This window comes from Bufo gargarizans, chromosome 2 (genome assembly GCF_014858855.1).
Source record: "Bufo gargarizans isolate SCDJY-AF-19 chromosome 2, ASM1485885v1, whole genome shotgun sequence".
NCBI classification, from domain to species: Eukaryota; Metazoa; Chordata; class Amphibia; order Anura; family Bufonidae; genus Bufo; species Bufo gargarizans.
Window position 1 is genome coordinate 556,940,773 of NC_058081.1, and position 22,554 is coordinate 556,963,326.

The 22,554-nt window shown below is 42.0% G+C and overlaps 1 protein-coding gene across 1 annotated transcript; it reads right to left on the minus strand.

The window, feature by feature from the left end:
• Positions 1-2,868: 2,868 nt before the first annotated feature.
• On the minus strand, positions 2,869-21,974 carry LOC122928609 (dual specificity protein phosphatase 8-like). The gene is made up of 7 exons (XM_044281611.1): positions 21,839-21,974; positions 17,016-17,235; positions 15,316-15,445; positions 12,884-13,050; positions 8,104-8,263; positions 7,023-7,146; positions 2,869-5,904 (listed from the first exon to the last, which is right to left on the minus strand). Exons 2-7 carry the CDS (start codon positions 17,223-17,225, stop codon positions 5,142-5,144), a joined length of 1,554 nt encoding a protein of 517 aa, XP_044137546.1. The 5' UTR covers positions 17,226-17,235; positions 21,839-21,974; the 3' UTR covers positions 2,869-5,141.
• Positions 21,975-22,554: the final 580 nt, after the last annotated feature.

A 22,554-nucleotide genomic window follows, 5' to 3' on the forward strand; every position in this document is an offset into this window, starting at 1 on the left:
AAAATATAAGTTTGCAAGTCTTTCCTAGCACTGTCCCTAGTGCCTGCTGACGTCTCTCCCTGCACTAAGTACACTGGAAAATGGCAGAATCCAAGATGGCTGAGGCTATTTATAGGGCTGTGACATCACAGGGCTGGCTGGCTGCTGATTGGCTGCATGCATGGCATTGTGGGTGATCCCTCGTTCCCAGAGTCCCTTGCTCCATGTCTTAACATGTGCAGCAGCCATTTTATGAAAAAAAATTGATTCGTTACCACAAAGTGGGAGGAAATTCGGATTCGGTGCTAATCGAATAATGGGCACCTAAGGCTCTTTAATGCATGGGGAGCGAAGACTGATTTGGTCTAATCACAGACAAGAGATACTGTAGGACAGATTGCTGAAAAAAGTTAAAGGGGTTGTCCCATGAATAATATTTTACAATTTTCAACCCAGCACCTGTATCGGAATAATTTTAATTACATGCAGTTACAAAAGTTAGTATAGCTACTGAAATATATCTGTATAGCACCACCTGCTGTTTGCTCTTTTCTAATTTCTCTGTCCAGCTTGTGGAAATGGAAGCACATGCTCAGTTCCATCTTTTAACGGCCACAAGCTGCAGCAGGAAGGATACCCCCCAAGAAGTGCACACCCCTATTTCAGGCTGCCAGCTTGAAATAAATCCAGCAGAGCAATTGGAACAATGAATAGGGAGAGCTCTGGATCCATGTGAAGTACAGGGCTGGTTCTAAGTTTGTAAGAAAGAAACAGTCAGTTCGTGGTCAGAGGCCGTCGGACATGCAGGACTTTTAGTCCGGCGGCCTTTCGCCGTGCACTGCCATACTGCGCCGGAGCGCCGCCCCCGTCCCCATTATAGTCAATGGGGACGGAGCGGCGGTCCGGTGGCACGGCAAAAACAGCGGAAGGACGGATCAGACAGGGTGAACAACCTGCCGGATCCATCCTGCCGCACCCGTAGAAGAGATGGCACCAGAATGTACCTAAGTAAAAAATAATCTGGTATAGCCAGTGAGATGCTCTTGGCAATGTTTTGTTGGCAAACTTTGAGTCCTGCATTCACATGGATGTTAACTTTGACACGCACTACCTACCTGGACATTAGTGCAGACCAAGTACATCCCTTCATGGCAGTGGTATTTCCTAATGGCAGTGGTCTGTTCCTGGGGCGGACTGGCCATAGACCCTACAGGGATACTTCCCCAGACCGCCACCTGAACCCTCCTCACGGCTGCCAACAAGTTCAGTAATGATCTGATGCTCCCCTCTTGACAACTGAATTCAACTGTATTGCCATCCTGTGGCATCTGGAGTAGGATGACAGAAAGTTGAAGCTGGAACTGGCCACCAGAGGTATTTTGTCCTGCACAGTGTTATTTGGCTCTGCTGGGGTGGTATAATGTGCCGCAATATGGTATTGCTGGCCCTTCCTTTTGTCAATTTGGACTCCACTACAAAATGGGGCCACTTTTAGGTTTTTTTCCAGGGCCGCTTAGGCCTCTTTCACACTTGCGTTGTCCGGATCCGGCGTGTACTCCACTTGCCGGAATTACACGCCGGATCCGGAAAAACGCAAGTGTACTGAAAGCATTTGAAGACGGATCCGTCTTCAAAATGCTTTCAGTGTTACTATGGCAGCCAGGACGCTATTAAAGTCCTGGTTGCCATAGTAGTAGTGGGGAGCGGGGGAGCAGTATACTTACAGTCCGTGCGGCTCCCGGGGCGCTCCAGAATGACGTCAGAGCGCCCCATGCGCATGGATGACGTGTCCATGCGATCACGTGATCCATGCGCTTGGGGCGCCCTGACGTCACTCTGGAGCGCCCCGGGAGCCGCACGGATGGTAAGTATGCTGCTCCCCGCTACACTTTACCATGGCTGCCAGGACTTTAGCGTCCCGGCAGCCATGGTAACCATTGAGAAAAAGCTAAACGTTGCATCCGGCAATGCGCCGAAACGACGTTTAGCTTAAGGCCGGATCCGGATCAATGCCTTTCAATGGGCATTCATTCCGGATCCGGCCTTGCGGCAAGTGTTCCGGATTTTTGGCCGGAGCAAAATGCGCAGCATGCTGCGCTATTTGCTGCAGCCAAAAAACGTTCCGTTCCGGAACTGAAGACATCCTGATGCATCCTGAAGGACGGACTGTCCATTCAGAATGCATTAGGAAAATCCTGATCAGTATTCTTCCGGCATAGAGCCCCGACGACGGAACGCTATGCCGGAAGACAATAACGCAGGTGTGAAAGAGCCCTAAGTTCTCAATCCGCTCCTAGCCTGTTCAGAGGGATAATTTGTCCACACTGCAAAAATTATTCAGGAATGGTTTGGAGAACAGAGACAGTTCAAGGTCTTGACTTGGCCTGCAAATATCCCATACCTCATTCCAATGAGCACCTGTGGGATGTGCTGGAAAAACAAGTCTCAGCACAGTCTCCCAAAGTCACACCTATGTTGTCACTTGAATAGGAGCAGTGCTGAATGAACTAGATCCTTTATCCAAATTATAGGAACGTGGAAAACAGATTTTTTACTTTTTGTTTAATAAATAATGCCCCAAGAAATACCATATCTTAAATGTAAAAATAAAATAAAAATTATATATATATATTATTATGTTGTATATCTATCCATTAAATTATATGGCATCACCCTCCCCCAAGTAGAAACAAGTGTGGAGCAGAACAATACTACATAACTCAAATGAGCGTGAAGCCACCAGATCAGCACCAGCTCATCTCCCATCTGCTGATCCTTGTTGGTTGGGCAGGGACTTGAAGCCAACAACAGCTGTGACCCAGATTTACTTTCCTCTGCCAAACATAGCCCGATGTTTATTAGCAACCCAGTAAACACACAACGCAGAAATAAAAAGATTCACATCTTTATTATAATCATCAACCAGAGAAGCGCTAGAAAGCAATGCATTCAACTGCGAGAACCTCAGAGCCATTGTGTACCTGCACAAGAACAAAGAAATCTTCCCATTCATCAACCTAACTTCACACTCCGGTATGTGGACGTCAGTGCTGGTCATGGAGGATGAAAGAATAGAATATGGCAATAGCAGACCATAGTGGTTTTCTTCATTTCTTAATCCTCTTTAGAAAAAAGCAACTGCACGTCTGTTCCATACACATTAAGTTACAGTGAATTAAAGTTCTTTGGCCATTGCTTTAATCGAGAGATGGTTAGTCTTAAAGCACAAACCCAATCTTCAAAGAATAATCGAATATAAATATAATAAAACACAGTGAGACAGATATATGCAAATAATACGAGCTACATTCTACCGAGCACACTGATCTTTCACCTAGGATTCGACTTTCTATTAGTCAGGTGTTCTTTGGAGAATATGGCCTTTACACCCAAATGTCTCATAGTAACAGTGCCCAATAGGACAACCCAACATTGCAGTCGCTGTCACACCACATGCTGTAAGTGCAATCATATCTGTTGGAATTGTGCCTTTTGTCCGTTCTTCTAACCCTCACATGACGTGATATGATTTTGGACATCTTGCCACTTGATTTATTAGGATGAAGGATCTCTTTTCACTGGCAGTGTAAGGCTAGGTTCACATCTACGGTACAGTATTCCCGTAGCCTGCCGGGACCCGTCAGATCCCCATTCAACAAAATGGGATCTGTTGGGTTTCCGGAATGAATGCCGGCTTTCTGCCAGAATACCACTGCATGTAGCCTGCCAGAAACCCCACAAATACCAGTATAGTGACTGGAGATCTGGCAGGACCCAGTGGTGATCGGAACAGTAATTCCGGTAACCTGCTCCTGAATGCTATTTGAATATTCCAAGGTAAACTTTGACAGCTTTTATGTAATCCATGAGGCTTAGATCACACACACAATGTGAAACATACTTCTAGGTAGATAGGCAATGTGGAATTGACTGATTTTTAGAGACATTTATAAAACCCATCATGACAGTGTTAAACTGTCAAGTGACTAGATTACTGAACTCTTACTATTCCCTGATCCAAACAAGTCTTATATAAGGATAGTGCAAGCTATGGTAAAGACCATAAACATTTTAATTCAATGTACTTTTGTGCAGTACCCCAACCTGCCTGTAGGAGTATGTAATTCAATGAGAACAATTCTGTATATTCATGGGCATCTCTATATTTTATAAATGTTTCCCCAAGGAGTCAAAGCCACACTTGCTTGCCTTGTCTTCCTATATTAACTCATTCCTCCAGCAGGTCACAAAGTCATAGGTACAGCCAATAACAAGACTAGCGGCTTCAATGATTATTAAAATAAGCAAGAAAAATGAAACACGTATAAATAAATAATTAAAATTAAAAAAAATACCACCACTTATTATAAAAGGACAACATTCCTGTCCTTCAATCCTGAGAGGTGGGTCATGTTTTGGGGCGATACGCAAACATGCTAGGGGGATACTTAAATAAATTTCACAGCAATAAACAAAATATAACTGAGGTATCAGGGCAGCAAAGTATTGTCACAGACACTGCTTGGCTTCTAGGGCGTATGTCCATGTAAGACCTAGAGGAATAGAAAATATAAATATATATATCTTAGAACTACCCTCTATACCGTTCTACGTTACACCAAGGGTAAGATTGCATGGATCATTCTGTGCAAATCCATTCATTTGGACGGGTAGACCAAGCGGGATAGAGTTCATAGCAGGATGGTCACAACACACCACGAAATACCCCAACCATAGGGTAAAACACGAGGTATATTGGGCAAAAAAATGCATTTGTCACCTCTTGGTTTCTGGAGTCCAAGTTCAGATGACCATCTCCAAGGCCATAAAGCAGCAATGAATGCTGCCTTTTTAGGTCAGTATAGAGAATTGCACACAATAGAATTGAAAAAGTAATGGCAGGCCTTTGGTACATAGTGACTTTCATCACTCAACCCAAAAGTCCGCTCTTTGAAAATTGGTTCACAATTTGTTCATTCAATATGAAGAAACATTTGAAAACAAGTTAATTTCTCGGCATGCTACTTAGGCCTGTTGGGGATCTTAACATGCGGAAAAGAAAGGTTCTTTTAGCAGAAAACAAGTTCTAAAAAGTTCTGTGCATTTAATAGATCCCAAATGTTTTTTCTCCATACCATCTATTAAGAAGATAAAGGTGTTCCTCACAGAGGAACTGGAGAGATTGTCCTCACCCTTGATCCAACTTCCAAAGTCTTCTCCTTGAGAAATGTTTGGCCTTTACAGTTGGGAATGTTTAAAGTGAATGGACGAGAAGGTCCTTCATCTAGGTTCTTTGTGTTTCGCCTCTTTTTTAAGTTTTCTGGAGCATCCCTCTGTTCACAGATTCCCTTTGGTCTTGCCTTGTCGTTTTGATTTTGCTGTGCTTCTTCCTCCTCAGAATAGAAGTAGAGGAAATTAAGTCCAAAACCCAAAAAGCGATCCCAAAGTCCCACAGGCTTGGCTTGGGATGGGACTAGCTGAGAAGGCTGATAAAAGTTTTTGTGCGATTCTGTAGAAGAGGACAAAGGCGTGTATACAGATTTTATGTCCAGGGAGAAAGAACGCTTTAAACTACTAATTTCACGACGCTGGTCGGATGAGATCCCCATGGTGGTAAACCTGCCCGCCAAGGTGGATTCAGACTCTTCCTTTGTACAGCTACTGTCCAATTTGGTGGCATCAATGGCCACTTCTATTTCATGGGACACAGAGTTGAGATTGTGATTGCTTTGGCAATTCTGCTCGGTGTTTGCCTGCTTATCAGCAGATGGCTGCTCTGAGCACTCTCTGTCTGTAGGGCTTTCTGGATGAACTGGTTGGGCAGGATGTGATTGTCGGGAATTGACAAGACTCATCTCATATTCAAGAAGCTGTCCAAGAAAGTTGAAGTTGGGGGAAATGGTGGGTCTCTTTTCTTTAACAAACCTGTTTAAACAAAAAGATAATATGGTTACAGTAAAATAATTAGAGGACTGGTTGAAAAGCAACACGCAACACACAATAAGGCCTCTTGCACACGACCGTATGCCCTCTGAGACATACGGTCCATGAGCGGCATGGATTGTAATAGATTATAATGATGCTGTGTACATCGGTCCGCCCGCTGGGATATTGTCCCGTACTCATAAGATCATATGAGTGCAGGACAATAGTCCTGCGGCCGGCCCGACATGAACAGCATCATTGTAATCTATGATGCTGTGTACTCCCGTGTGCACGATCACTGCTGCTCGGGACATATAGCCCGGTCACAGACCGTATGTCTCAGAGGGCATACCGTCGTGTGCAAGAGGCCCAAGTCTGATCATGTAAAGCTTTTGACAGTGTCTTCTAGTTAGTAATGTCCTGTGACAATAAGCTGATCTAAGTATTTTCCACTACTGTGACCCTTGGCAGTCAGCTGCATCCAACAATAAGTGTTCAGTTCCTCTGCAGCGCCACCACAGGGAAAGCTAAGCATTACACAGTACTGTCAATGTGCTGTCTGTATAAAGCATAAAGCATAGACGACCCGGTCACCCAGAGTGAGAGATACTATTTGTAGCTGCTGTCTGCTCTGGTTAATACACAGGGGTCCAGAACAGGGGATCCACTCTGTATTAACTCTGAATTCTCTAATAAGGAATCTGAAAATGTGGTTTCTAAGCCAATCTATTGGAAAGCCACAGTTTCTTCACTTTTTAGGTAATAAATGAGGGTAGTATGCAATCATAATAAATACACTAAGGATTATATACCAATTATTAATAATACAGCATTATACATTTAAAGTGGACCTGTTTCACTGTTATTCCTCCTTGGAATGTATGAAAAAAAAACTGACAACTTTTATTTTCCCATTGCCTTGTAAAACGGAGGCTTGTGTCAGCATAGTCTGACACCTTCCAATCAGTGCTGACAGTGCCAGACTGTGTAGGGACACATCCTATTGACAAAAGGAATATTAATATCCAGTTGCCCCTTTATTTTAATATTTCAAGGAAGAATAACAGAGGAACGGAACACAGTTCTAAGAAAATACATTGCAGGGCTGATTCATTTACCTGTACGCATCATCCAGTGAAAGCCCCATTGACCTCATGATGTAAGCAATGGCAACAGCTGCTGAGCGGGAGATTCCAGCCAGGCAATGGACTAAAACTTTACCGTTTACCAGTTCTACTTTTCCTGTAAAAACAGAAAGTACTTTACCAATCGATATAAAAGTCTACTTTAGTTTTTTAAAGATTCAGCTAGCGCTTGTTGAGGAAAATGTAAGCTGGAATCCGGTTGGCTATTAACTTAAAAGAGCTCTATTTGATGGGACCATCTGTGACTCATTTGTGGTCGGACCCCCTGGAAGACAACCGAAACAAAGTGGCTGATACTTTGCCTTCATTTAGGGGAGGTGAAAGCAAGCCATTGACTGTAATGTAAGCCTATGGCTTATCTATTCATTCTTGGAATGAAGTAGAGAGAAGCTGTAGTTTTCTGGAACTGGTGGAACACTGTTAAGGCCTCCTGCACACTACCATATCCGTTTTGTGGTCCACAAGTCTCTGATCTGCAAAATACTGATGCGGTCCGTGCGCATTCTGCAATTTCCGAGGGACCCACTGTAAAAAGCCTATTCTTGTCCGCAAAACGGACATTAATAGGACAGGTTCTATAATTTGCGGCCCAGCCACACAGATGACATCAGTGCTCTGTCGTTTTTTGTTTGCGGACCCATAGAAATGAATGCGGATCAGACAGAGACTAAAAATATGTTCGTGTGCAAGAAGCCTAAGGGTTTCCCATGAATAACACTTATCACCTATCCACAGGTTAGGTCAAAAATGTCTAATCACTGGTGGCCCCACCAATGGGATCCTCAGCAATCGTGAGAAAGGGATTCCCACGTCTCTCGTTTGAATGGATCCGCGGTCAGGCATGTTCGCTGCACGGCATTCAACACTATGGGACTAACTCAACTCTCTCTCAGAAATAGGTATGAGATTATGAGGGGTGGACTCTAAATGTGTCAGCTCCTGAAGCAAGCAACCTTTGTGTTACAGCCTAGGGGTAGAAGCCAAACTAAATGACCTCAGATGTATTCACTGTATCAGATGTGTAATAATAGGAATGACAATGCGGAAAAGATACCTATGAACTCAACAGCTGCACTGAGCCAGGGCAGGATCTTCTCACAGTAGCTGTCATTGATGGGGATGCGTAGAAAATGGTTATCGGAGATGAAGACAGGCTTTGGACAGCTGTAGCTGACGTTCAGCACATGCGTGATGCCATTCTGATTAATCACCTCCTATAAAAAGGACATTAAGCAGCACAATGAAATCATTGAAAATGAGAAACCGATTCATAGAAAAAATCCCCACAAGTCTCACAAATGATTGCTTTAAAAAGCACAAGAGCCCCTTGTTGTCTCACTCGTGTTTCAGATTCCCCTAGAATAGCTGTGCTCTAAGGTATACTCAAGAGAGTGATCCCCACCAAATGGGCATATATTTTCTGTAGAATACTTTTTTTTTTTAACATGGTACGTGGCATAAAGCACAATAGACAATATTTGTGGAGGTCCATCAGCTGAGAACCTTATGATGCAAGTGGTAAAGTATGGCTCTTCAGTGGTGGTAGGAGATTTCTACAATTTAGAAACTCCAATATAGGATTACTGCAAGTTGTGGAAATCGGATCTGGTCTCAAAGTGTTTTAAGTACATTACTGAGAACCACTGCCTCTTCAACCCCAGGTCCTGGACCTTCATCAATGTTCTAGAGACTTGTAAGAAGATAGGTTATGATGGAATCCCACTTCTAACAGTCCATCTTGTGGCAGACTCCATATGGAGATTTGCTTAAAACTGTATCTTCAACCCTAGCACTACCGAATTGGAACCAAAAAGTGGAGCAGTTGTCCATGACAGCTCATCAACTCCCAGTTGCTTTTTTTGGGACTGTATTCAATTGTATTTTGGGCTCAAAATGTAAATATCAGAACTAGTCCTGGGGCAGACACTACAGCCTCAGTGTAACATGGTGGCAGATTATTAAAGTGGTTTCCAGAAGGTAAAATGGTGACAAAGGACTCTCATTGCTTTAAATTATAAATTATTTTTTTAAAGTACTTCACTAATCCCCCACCACACCCATTCTGATGCTGCCCTGGTCCGTACTGGAGTCTACTTCCTGGTCTTGTCTCAATGAATAGGAAAATACCTTGAAATGACCAACCAGCCAATCACTGCCTGCAGCAGTGACCCGCCTCATAGTGATTTGCTGAGCAGGTATTTCATCTGCCAAGACAGGACCAGGAAGTATAGACTAGCTTGGACACTGGCAGCATTGGAATAGATATGGCGGGATAATGGCGAGGCAACTACCGGGTCTTTCATTTATTTATCCCAATCTGAGCCTGGTGCCACCAATTTGTTTCCTGCTGGAAAATTCCTTTAAAAGGGGTTGTCCCACAAAAAATATTCTACAGTTTTCAAACCAACTCCTGGATCTGAATACTTTCGTAATTTCATGTAATTAAAAATTTAGTTTAGCCTAAACTAAGTTATTCAATAAAATGTATCTGTATAGCGCCACCTGCTCTTTATTCTTTTTCTTATTTTTTTTTTTACCTTCTCACTGAGAAGGCCGCACATGCTCAGTTTCATTGTTCAACTGCCATTTGAGCTGTGATAGAGAGAGCATGGAGATCTCCGAGTCCATGTGAGGTACAGGGCTGGTTCTAGCTTTGTTAGAAATGTATTGTCATAGAATATATGAGGTCGGATTTAAATTTTTTACATTAGTCATGGGATAACCCAAAATGTTTGCATTATTGACTATTTCATACCCAAAACTCAAAAAGACTTAGAGGGGCATGTATTAGCCTCTTGTGGAGTGGGAGGGGGCCGAGTCAAATGCAGCCCGTCAGATTTGCTATAAACTTATCTCAGAGACTCGCGCAAGTTGTAGCTCAAGTCTATTTGAGTTTCTGGCTAATGAAGTACTGATGCCTCTTAATCATTTAGTCTCGTGTTGCTCCAGTGCTCAGGGCATCAAGGCTGGTGTATGGAAACACCAGTCGTGATAAATGTCCCCCTAAGGCCTCATGCACATGACCGTTGTTGTGTTCCGTTCCGCAAAATGGGGTTCCGTTGTTCCGTGATCCGTTTTTGTTTCCATGTGTCTTCCTTTATTTTTGGAGGATCACCAGACATGAAGGAAAGTAAAAAAAAAGTCTAAGTCAAGTTTGCCATGCAAATGATAGGATAAAAAAAAAAAAACAGGCGCGGATGACAATCTTGTGTGCCTCCGCGTTTTTACATGGACCCATTGACTTAAATGGGTCCGCAAACTGTTTTCCGTGAAAGAAAATAGGACAGGTTATATTTTTTTGACGGACTGGAACCACAGATCACAGACGCGGATGACAAACTGTGCATTAGCCAAGTTTTCAATGGACCTATTGAAAGTCAATGGGTCCGTAGAAAATCACGAAAAACGGAACAACGGACACGGAATGAAATAACGGTCGTATGCATGAGGCCTTAATATGTAGTTTCTAGCTGTTGTGAACTTACAATGTCCAGCATTTGGTTTGACTGGAAAAAATAAATAAATCTAGAAATCTACAGTATCTGATGGAATAACCTATATTAATGGTGTATATGACTCATCTTACTTGAGTAAATCCCATAGAGAGCTTTACCACCAGAGCTTGAACTCTTCCCATGACATGGTAAATGTTGCAGGAACAGTCAATCTCGGGAGAGTGATTTAAAACGTATGCCTCCATTGCATCATACCACACATAATTTAATGACATTTAGGCCTGAACTTATTTTGGAGTATGCATTCTGCTGCCTGGTCAGTATAGTCATGTCACAAATCATCGGTGGTGTGTGCAGGAGCTTTCACAGAAGCATCTTCATAGTATTTAAGGAAAGGAATGAAAGCTGCACTAAATTCTCCTGCAGCATGCTCTGCCTGGGAATGTTATGTAGACCAGTTAGATGACTTTAACATGCAGCAGAGTCATTACCTATACATTACATTCAAGGCAGAGGCGGTGTAGTGCTGACACTGCTCTCCACAAGGTTGAATCTGCTTCCATTCAAGGTTATTATCTTGTAATAGGAAACATGCTCTCCTCTAGTGATTCAGACTAATTCTATTATCACAATGTCTGTTATATGTCCCATAATAAAGAATTCACAGAACCATATGGTGCTGGATTAGGCCTCAAGCACACAACCGTTCAGTTTTTTGCAGTCCGCAAAGCACGGAAGCCGCCCGTATGCTTGCCGCAATTTGTGGAACCGAACGAGCGGCCCATTGTAGAAATGCCTATTCTTGTCCGCAAAACGGACAAGAATAGGACATGTTATATTTTTTTGCGGGGCCACGGAACGGAGGCATCTTTTGCGTGAATGGGTCAAAAACTGCGGCTTGGATGCGGACCAGATCGCTTGTGTGCATGAGGCCTTACCAGAATTCAACTTAACGAACCTAGTAATTAAACAAAAACACCTATCATCCATTCAGGCCTAGACTAAGGCAATGTTTATAAAATGTATTAGATCCAAAGCTTCCTGACACTTCACAAGAATTTTCTGCTTCTGGAATCGCGTCCCCACCTATCCCTTGGTTGAACTTGATGGACGTTTGTCTTTTTTCAACCGTATTAACTATATGTAACTATAGATCATCAAAATTAAAGATCATTTAGAATTCAAGTTTAAAACGAACATTGGCATTTTCATGGTTGCTGGCCACCAGAAATTTTGACCCATTGATAGCCCTACTCCAGCAATTTTATTGCATACATGTATGAGATCTCAAGTCTTCTGCTGGTTCCTTGTGAGGTGGTTCAGATCAGCTTTTCTGCAGTAGAGAGTGTTCTGTTCATTTCAAGAAGAGACCGATTGTTTTCAGTCCACAAATGATTTGGTGGGCTAAGTGCACTACCAGAACAAGTCCTTGTATCTCCTGAGTCACTGTATAAAGTGTGTGTGTGTGGGGGGGGGTCCTCAACCAGCACCCATACACCAGTACTGAAAGTCTACTTGGAAGTTATGAGGAAGCAGTCTACTTATATTTAGGCTGTGAGGATAGCTCCATCCACTACCCTGCCAATGATTGACAGTTACCTGCCTATTACAGTGCATAGGGAGATAGATGTCAATCATAAGCAGGAGGGCGGGGTGGGAAAACCCTGCAGCTCATGAATATGAGCACTAGTTCCTCATAGCTGGATCCCAGTGCTTCAGGACTTAAAAGGTAAATTGCTTAAAAGTCACTTTATGTACCCATGTTATGGGGGCAGTGTGTCTGTCACTACCTTATGCTGCCCTAGGTAGCATAAAGGTGGTGAAAGAATCTTTTTAACTCACCACCTCTGGCCACTTTTTTAGATAAGTAGGGTCCTAACTGATAGAATGCCTGCAAAATTATGGCTTTTTTTGTGAATATTATGCATATACAAAATAAGGGTGTATTCACACATCCATATCCATTTCGAGGACCGCAAACCATGGATCCCCAAATTACTGACACCTGCCATTTGTACCCTGCATTGTGGTGGAGACATACTGACTTCAAATGTGTCCGTTATCCGCATGTTGTGGGCAATGATAGGACTTAAAGTCAATTGGTCTGCACTGTGAAGCACATGACTCATGTCCGTGATTTTAGGATCTGAGATTTGCATTCTGCAACACGGACATGGCCGTGTGAATACATCCTTAAAAAAAAAAAAAAGAAAGAAAGCAAATAACTTCTGCCAACCGCCAAGGCTACAAGAACAAGTGCACAGGTTGTAGACGTAAATCTTATCATCTGTCATCAACTGAAGACAAAAGGTTAAACTCATTTGGCATCGGTGGGGGAGGCAGCTTGTAATATGACCTGTGTATGTTTATGGTTCATACCTGATCCATGACATCATTCTGGGAGCCCAGGTAAAGGTGCGGCAGGATACGGGTAACAGACACTGTTGATGTTGACAGACAAGGCTGTGATATGCTCGTGTGCAAAAAATTCGAGGTGCGGCCTTCACACAGGTTTGGGAATTGTGATGAGAATTCTGCAAACCCTCCTGAAGAAGACAACATAAATTCAAAAAGTTGAAAGAGCAATGCCAAGCAACCCGATGTGCAAGTATATATTATTCTGCTTTCCTGTATTCTTGTGTCCTCCATTGGATAACTTTATTTAGTGTTACATAAAGGTGCACTGAGCTGTATTTTTCTCCTCCACACTATTTTTGGCAAGTTACCTAATTTGGTGTGGACTGGGTGATGGGATCACAGCATATGCCATTTAAAGCAGGATGACTGCAATGATAATACAGTGGTTCTTTCGGGTGAGATGATTTGTGAGTGTGAGAAAATTTGATTCTGACCGGCACTCAAAGTTGGGCTGGTGCCAATTCTTAATGTACTCCTGCAAATCCAAGTTAGGCCGATTGCCAGGGTTGGGTTAGGGGGGTAGTTTACTTTTTAAACTGAACTTTTGATATGTCAAAAGCTTTGATAGGTGGGGGTCTGAGTGCTGAGACTCCCGCCGATTGCTAGAATAAGGAGAGAGAAGCACTGGTATACATCGCTGCAGGAGACGGGCTCAATGGAAGTCTATGGGCCCATCTCAATCCCGTCTTCTGCAGCAAAGAGAGAGCACGCTATACAAGCTCTTCTCTCAACTCCTTCTAGGGATCTGTGGGGGTCGCAGCACTCAGACCCCCACCGATCAAAACGTCTGATATCTCTTTATAACATATCAAATGGTTTTTGAAAACTCAGTAACCCTTTAATGTAGCCTAGCAAAAAATTATTACTATTGCTACTATTATTTGCTCTTCTTTATAGGTTGTACATATTAACTAGGAGGTTTCAATGTTTGCTGACTGATCATAACCACGAGCTTGATTAAAAACATAATGTTCAGCCTGATCTTCCTGGTCATGAATATAATACCAGTACTACTATAGCACATACAGTGGCAAGTAAGCAGAAAAGCAGGAGGGTGGACAGATAACATTACACAACTATCAACATTTGTGTTAAATTTAGAGTTGGTTTAGAGTCATCTGCCAAGCTCATGGACAACCAGCTCTAAATACAGCAATCACCCTGCAATTAGCTCATTGCCACGGGTCCTGCTCCTTGAACCCTGGGCCATCAGCTGTTATATGTCAGGACAGGTATCGTCCACAGCTGCTGCAAGGGTAATATAGGGTTACGTGCCAGCCATACAAATGGTTTGTTGACCATGTACTACATGGACGGGCCAGGTCTGACACATTTACTTAGTGGTCTCCACTCTGGCTTAAAGAGTGGGGTCCCAAGCAAACATCTCCTTATATGACGCCAAATAGGGCATATGGACAGGGTTTTGATTTTTTTTTTAAATGAGAAAATCCCTTTACTATTTAAAGATATTATACAATGGAAATCAAAAATGTATACTTCCATTCTTTTTATTTTATTGGCAGGGGATGCATATGCTCTGGGCTACTCTCTGGAAGTTAGTGAATGCATTCCATCACTGGCGGTGAGCTCATACACATTTCACAGTCTTGCTAAGGTTTTTTCTCAAGGGTAATGACCTCACGCTGCGAGACATGGATCATGCACCACTTGAAACCCAGTACGTGTGCCGAGTCTCTTTAAACAGGATATCACTCGGAAACAGATAAATTAGTCAATAGGACAATTTTGGTCTGAATGGAAAAAAAAAATCAATTGCGAGATCACATTTTCTGAATGCAGCTTACATCATCTTGCTCTCAGCTTTACCACCATTCAAAAAAAGAATGTAATATTACCTTATTGACAAGAGCTTCTGCTATGTACCAGAGCTCCATTGTCATAATTGAGCCATAATTATTCATATTACTCCGTTTAGACATAAGCATTGATACAACAGATTTTTTATGATTTCCATTGTGAAATTCATGAATAGAGATTTTATTTTCCCAGGTGGTTTCTTTATGGGGTTAAAATGAAATCGTAAAGGTCTAATAAAGGCAAACCCTCTGCATATGCCCTTTAAAGTGTTTTGGACATCCTAGAGAGGGGTCAAAGCGATCAGGAGACCCCTCTATAAAATAGGGGGGAGAGTTGTTATAGCGTCTGAAGCTCCAGGGGACCAAGTCCCTCCATGTATTACAAGGAAGGCCCATTCAGCTGAATGGTTATCATGTGATATCACTTTTCTCTTGCACTAGAGGTTAGAGAAGTGAGAACCAAAAGGTGGACTTCAAGTATTGCTAATGATTTCTGACAGATTTTTGGAAGTTGTCAAGTATGGGTGCATTGTGATTTGTGTAAATTCCTACTCCAATACATTATGGTTTCCTTACCTTCTAGAAGAGAAACTGAGCTGTATTTTTTCTCTAGCTTCCCGACAACCAGTGACACAAAATGTCCGGGAGGTAGTTCTTGATTGCCCTGGTCATATACAACTACTTGCTTCTCAAATGAAGGATCAATCTGTTGAATCAGGGGGAAAAAAAAAAAAAAGGACATTTTCAGCGGATGGAAACCCAAATCCATAGACATTGAAGAAAGTGGTTAATTGAATTGTAATACTACTATAGCAGAAATTGGGGATATGTTACTGCATAACTAGCCTCGAATTATGGGTAACAACCCTTTTTGGAGCTATATTCATTACTTGTGGTCATCCAGTTCCTCCCCCCAAAATATAACTAAAGGTGGTCATACACTATAGTTGTCACATGGAGAAATACACTGTATGCCACTGCCAGATATTAATGGCAGTAGCTTATTTTCCAAGGTAACAAAGGATATAAACGCTGCCAATCCTTCTTTCCCTTCCAATGTCTAATCAGCTGGGAGGCCACCAAGACAACCAGACAGACAGATTTGACTGACCGTGATCTAATATATATGATGAGCTTAACAGGATTCTATCTAGCCATTGCACCACCTTTTTCAAATATAATCTGCTCCTGCTACCCTGTAGATCACATTTACTGTATTTCAGGCATACCTTCTTGTTGATATATTGATCTTTGTTTCCTCAGAAAATGATCTTTATTCCTATACGCAAATCAGCTGAAAAGAGCCCAAGGGGCAGTACCCTTGGGCATCGGAGCCAAGCCATTCCCATTAGAATGATCAGGCTTTGATTCTATCTTCATCTTCTCTACATCTCCCTTCGCTTCGGAGGTCGGAAACCCAGAACTTGAAATCTCACGCAGGTGCATCAGCCATCTATTTGACATCATGAACTGTGGTGTGTAGATGCTGGAATGGAAAAGTCGACACAGGTGCAAACAGAGATAGTTGATATGCGCCTGCGCGAGATTTCAAGTTCTGTGTTTTCTGGTGGCAGGAGCAGAGGGAAGTATAGAAATGATGGAGATAGGAGGAGCAGGCCTTGATTCTAATGGGAGTGGCTGGGCTCCGATTTGCAATTTGGAATAAAGATAGTTTTCTTTATCAACAAAAAGGTAAGTCCGAGATACAGTTAATGTAATCTACAGGGCACCAGGAGCGGTTTATAATGGAAAAAGGTGCTGACTCTCTTTGAGCAGTGGTTAGATAGAACTTGACAGCAGAAGATAGCTCAATTATTTTACGAAGACCTGTTCATCTAGTCTCCAAGAAATCTTCTATCCTATCTATATAAACCTCAAAGCAAAACACCACATTTTGGTAGAGCAAATATGGAACTCATGATTTTAGAATTCAAAAGATTTATATAACCCAAGTTCCTCCATCATGTCCTTGATCCTTACTTCTTGTCTTGATTTCTCTATTTTGAACAGGTCTGCATTTTGCCAGTCAATAAAGAAGACTTCTCAGCTATCAAGCACAAGGTTTCCTGTTGCCCATGTCTGTCTGCTGCAGTATTGACCCTGACTGGCCTATATTTAGGACTGGATGAATCATATTAATTTAAAAGTAACATGTAGTCAGAAGGGGTATCACATAACAAGCATCCTGATTATTTTGGAGGAATGTCGATAGTAACAAGATACATTAAGCTCAGATCTCTCTAATGGTGACGACTGATGTATCTTCTACAACAAACCTTAGGGTGTGGTAGGACAAGAAGTTCCTTAAGAAGACGTTTTCGGGCCAGCTTCGAGCCACACAGGTTTACGGAGCCCACCACATGGAGATTGTTGTATTCACTCAGCGAGCGACAGTCAATCACCAGGACCCCTTCACTGTCCTCCTTCAAGATGCCAGCTAGTTTTTGGGCATGAATTGCTTGGGGAGGCTTCCTCTCTCCACCCATTTTGATCAGTCTGTTATCAAATGTAAAAAAGATGGAACATATGGGGATGAGATTGCATATTCAGAAAATAATACATCATTCATTATTCACATAACATTTCTAGTATTAATTCAACATTTTTCAAAGGTAGCATAAGTTGCCATATTGAATTAGCATTGAATATGCTCTGCCTTCTTCTAAGATTTAATATGCATGAGTTAAAGTGTTAAAATGTGATGGCCAAAACCAAAGCAATATGCCAGCCATATAGAGTACCAGAAGATGAAGCCTCCCCATGATGTCATGGGTAGACTCTTCTGTTTCTGCAGCCTCATCCCACCAGTTCTGTAAGGCTACCGGTAGAACAAGAATGGATTTACTTACCCTGATATCTAAGCTGGCCAAACAACTATCTCTTCTGATCCCACCATTCATACATGTGTTATGAGTAGGAGAGGGGAGGTTTACTGATGGACACCTCATCTCCCAGAAAACAAAAAGATTAGGGGGAGAGTTGAGAGGCCCCAACACACATTAGATGGTTGGCCAGTCTTGAAATTGACTGATCAGCTGACAATGACACACATCTAACGTGTATGGTCAGCTTGAAGGTGTTTTCCAGGCTCCTGATATTGTTACTAATATCTAATTGGTGAGGGTCACTAATAAGTCACTACTATCCAGTTGGTGGGCTCTGGCACCCCCCCCCCCCCCCCTCCCCCATTCTGCTGTTCCTTGAAGTCTCTGGTGCTGGAACTAGCACGTTGATCAGAACAGGAAGCACAGCTCCGTTCAAAGCATAGTGGCCCTGCTAGGTAACTGCAGCTCAGCTTCCACTGAAGTGAATGGTAGCCGAGTTGCAGTAACCAAGCACGTCCACTACACTTTGAATGAAGCTCTGGTTACTAATCCATTCAAAGTGCTAGTTCCAGCACCAGAGGCTGCAGGGAACAGCTGATTGGTGGAGGGTGGGGTATCAGACCTTCACTTATCGGATATTAAGGATCTACCCTGAGCATACGTCATCAATATCTGGAGCCTGGAAAACCCATTGTAGGACAAACCAACATTCATAAGACCTATCAACTTAACATTGATTAATGCTATTACTGGGAACTTTTGATGAAATGGTATTCAGTTTCACTGTGCCCTCACCAGACTGATCAGGCCTACGTATAAAAAGCACAGGCTGTGAGATCAGATGTCCAGAGATAAGGATGTACCATGCCCAATACATCAAAGAAACATTATTTATGAGGCAGCCTGAACATATTTTCAGCATTAGCTAATGGGTGTATTCCAGTCCAGGATATTCAGTACCACTCAGCTAGTTTAGACAGGTACAAGGATGCTTACACGAAAAACCTGATTTATGTAAAATCCTGACTCCAAAAACAATCACCGACAATAAATCCTAATGAAATTCATTCAGATGACTATAGGGCAGAGTATTAGCAGCAGAGGTTACCATCTAACAGACATAAATTCCATTAATGTTATTAGCAGCCACTAGTTTCCAGAGATTAGGTGGCCAGATTATTATTTTTTTGTTTTACTACTTAAGTTTTTAAATTTTATTTTATTTTTTTAAACCAATACACTGAAATTACTTTTCATCTATGCTCAATGGGGCTTTGAGATTTTTTTGGTACTTTTTGTTAATTTATTAAATTACCATCAAGGCCAAGTCAGAACATGAACATGAAACACGTTGGGATAAAAGAAAGCCATGCGTTCATAAGAACACAGCCAAGTGACGTCATTTGGGAAATTCAAATGTTGCATGTGGTTTTTCTAGAACACATAATAAGACATTATGTTTTAGAGCCTTTTTTTCCTCTCTCTCAATGAACTTGTTCTGACTCATGGAGACTTAAGATATATTTAGGATATTAGGCAACCAACATGGGCTTAATTTTGTATTCCTACCAGACCTTTCTAAAAACTGATCTGATCTACTGGGCTGCATGTGGTAAATGGGTCAGAAAAATTAGTTTTTACATTTTTATTTTATTTTCCCCTTTGATTGACTCACACACTCCCACAAATTACAGATGGAAAGACCCCCATGTTGGCAATGTGTAAGGTTGAAGAGTACATTACTTTTTTTTTTTTTTTTTTAATCTATATATTAAAATAATAATTTTAGGAAATAAAAATAAACTATTATGGGCTAGAGGCAAAAATTATATATTGGGACTATATGCAAGTCCATAATTTGACTTGCTTATATGATATTCTATAATATCGCCATGCACTGTGCTAGGGATGCATCCTACAATGAATGTAGGAGTATTAATATTTTATACGCTAAATACTCTTCTCATTCGGCGGCTTCAGCAGGAAGAGTAATGAAAGCTGAGTAAAGCATCAGACTCTTGAAAAGGACTTCCCCTGGTATCTTTTTACTTTATACTTGCAGCTTATTCCCATGGGTCAGGTAGACCTGAGCTTACAACAGTATATTATATAATATCTTTATACGGTATAATTTTTTGCATTCAAATTATATAGATAGATAGATAGATAGATAGATAGATAGATAGAGAGAGAGACAGACAGACATATTTCAGAGTATGGTGGGTCTATCACAAATGCACTCTAGATTCTCCTGCAGAGAACCCATGGCACTGCTTCAATCTGTGTATGTAATCACATTCTACATGCATTGGGTAATAGCATCTGCAAGATGATAATGAAATGCTATTTTCTATTGTGTGATTGTGTTTTCTATAGATAACCCTCTACCCAGCGACAGCCTTCTTTGGTCTGGGCATTAGGTCACTCATGACAGGTCTGGCCGCAGATGAGGTCATGGTGTAAGAGGGGCCTGTTATCTGTGATGTAATGAGATACCAGACGCATGACTTCTAGCTGCAAATATCCCCTGGAGCAATGAAGGGAGGACTAATATCTTCATCTAATACAGTGACCACAAACCTCAGAATTTAATATATCTCTAATACTGGGGATTTCTGCCCCCTAATCTTAGAGGCAGTAATATCATGTGTAATCAACCGAATGCTATAGCTTTTCTTGTCCGTCGCTATTGCCATCTGTTATCAGCCATATTAGGCTCAGAAAGGCTCCTGAACGCATCCCCCCTTACAAAAAGGAAGCAAGAAAAGAAAACTATTCCTTGCATCCAAACCCAATTTCAAACATTCATTAGGAGGAGATGGGGGGGGGGGGGGGGGGGGGAATATATCACAATAACAGATCCACAGCGTTACAACATCTTATTATTAACTGCAGTATTTCTCTTTAGAAAATTATTTTTATATATAGTTAATATTTTGTATTTCTGTTTCATTTATTCTGTCATTTTCTCGCATTCCTGATCTTTTCCTTTGTTCCCCACTTCCTAGGCGAGCAGCACAATTGCCAATGTCACTACCTTGTCTACAATAATGATACAAACAGCAATTTTAAGCATAGTTTATACCACAAACACACAAAAGTCACAAAAATATTTCTAAATTATGTGTTACACCTTTATTTTTTCTCTTTTTTTAATAATACAATATAAAAAAGATTATCCAAAATCATTTTTTAACCATACCCACTATCCTGCATATCTCTACTGGTAAACAAACCCCATTTTGTTAATTGGTACCTACCCTGGGATACCAGAAAATGTCCTTTGTCCTATGTGCACACTACAGAACAATGTAAATATTTTTCCCCTTCAGGGTCTGCATGGCCTCCACGTAGGTGACATACCCTGACGTCCCAATGTCCTTGGCCGGTAGGAGATTTAATGCTGCTCTATTCCTTACATCCCATTCATTTTTACATTGCCTGCAATTTCCTGACGATCCATGAGCTATGCATTATTTGATCCGCTCTGCAATGCGTTCCTGGCCTTACTACAGCAAAATGGGGTAGAAGCCAAAATAGCGGAAACACACACACAGCTCCGCATTAAGGCACATTCATGGCATTTTTCCGTATTTTTTTCCCCAACTTCCAGTAATGAGGATGAAATGGAATTCCAACATATCAGTCGTGCACAGGAAACAGGGATGTGGGAAGCGGTTTGCAAATATGCAGAAAATGTTGCAGGCAGTAAGGAGATGGGAGCTGCAGAGAGAAGGCTGCTGGATGGCGGTGATAGAATTAGAGATGCATTTTTTGGTGAAATGATCAGCAACACAATGCATGGCAGAATCCGTGCACGACTGGATCCCAACAGCTGTGGAGAAGGATTACCTCTGCCTTTCCCAGAGAAATCTGACCAGCTGGTCTGGGAAAAGCTAAGACGTCGCAGCCACACAAATGTCTCGCACTATACCGCAGAATTACAGATGAAGCAGAATTTGGTCTGTGCATAGAAGTCAACCTGCAGCCTAATGTCAAAGCACATCATAATATCGCTCAGCTCTGCTACATCTGCAGCGCCCATGAGCTGCACCTGTCTCCATAGATCTGTGCACAACGCAATATATGCCTGCGCCACCAATACAGAAGAACACCTATAGACCATGATGGAGGCTGCAGCAGCCCCTTGTGATAGGGCGCAGCACGAGGCGTAAAAGAGGAAACGATAGCAACGACATGATATAAAAATAGGTTTAAAAATATATATATGTATGTATATCTAAACAAAAGGCAAAACATGGCAAAGACCTTACCTTCAGGTATAGCTCTGGAGGCTTCCCACTAAAGCCAATGCAGCAGCCTGCGACAGCGGCAGTACCTGCAATGGATGGACGGACAGACGCAGCAGAGCTAGGAGGTAGCAGAGTGTCCCAGGTGCTCTGTACTATATTGTTATGGTGACTGGAGCCAGCAGAGAGGGGATGAGGTAATGTGCAGGGAGAGGGGAGGGGGGGGGGGGCAGGGGGAGGGTTAAAAATAACTCAGGTTGATGTCATCTCCAGCCAATCGGAGCCCATGTCAGGCCCAGCTGTGATGTCACCTCTCAGCCTGATTAAAACAATCCCTTGGTGGATTTTCCACTGACACACACACAGCATTAACCCTTTCACGGACGCATTCCTGAATCCCAGACAAAAGCACAGGCTTTCATTTCTGAAATAACATAAAAAGATAAAATAAAATGATAGTAAGGTGGAGATTTTAAGAAAGCTCAATGATCCCAGCTCCAGTATTCAGATGTTGAATTAAAATAAATAATATTTTATATTCTGCATATGTGAAATCAGGAACTTGTGCAGTAACAGGAACAATAATCACAGGAAGATACATTTTATATATACAGCATATATATATATATACACACACATACATACATGTATAACTGACTTGTGCATGCAGCATTTTTCATAGTGTTTTTCAGCTGTCTTTGACCGTATGTGTTTTGCGTTCTGTAAAACATGAATCCCGG

Bases quoted from the DNA above. Each gene is read 5' to 3' on its own strand.
- LOC122928609 (XM_044281611.1), bottom strand. From the start codon at position 17,225: ATGGGTGGAGAGAGGAAGCCTCCCCAAGCAATTCATGCCCAAAAACTA. The intron at 15,446-17,015 runs GTTTGTTGTAGA...CTGATTCAACAG, and splicing joins TTGTCCTACCACACCCTAAG to ATTGATCCTTCATTTGAGAA. The intron at 5,905-7,022 runs GTAAATGAATCA...TTGTTTAAACAG, and splicing joins TCACTGGATGATGCGTACAG to GTTTGTTAAAGAAAAGAGAC.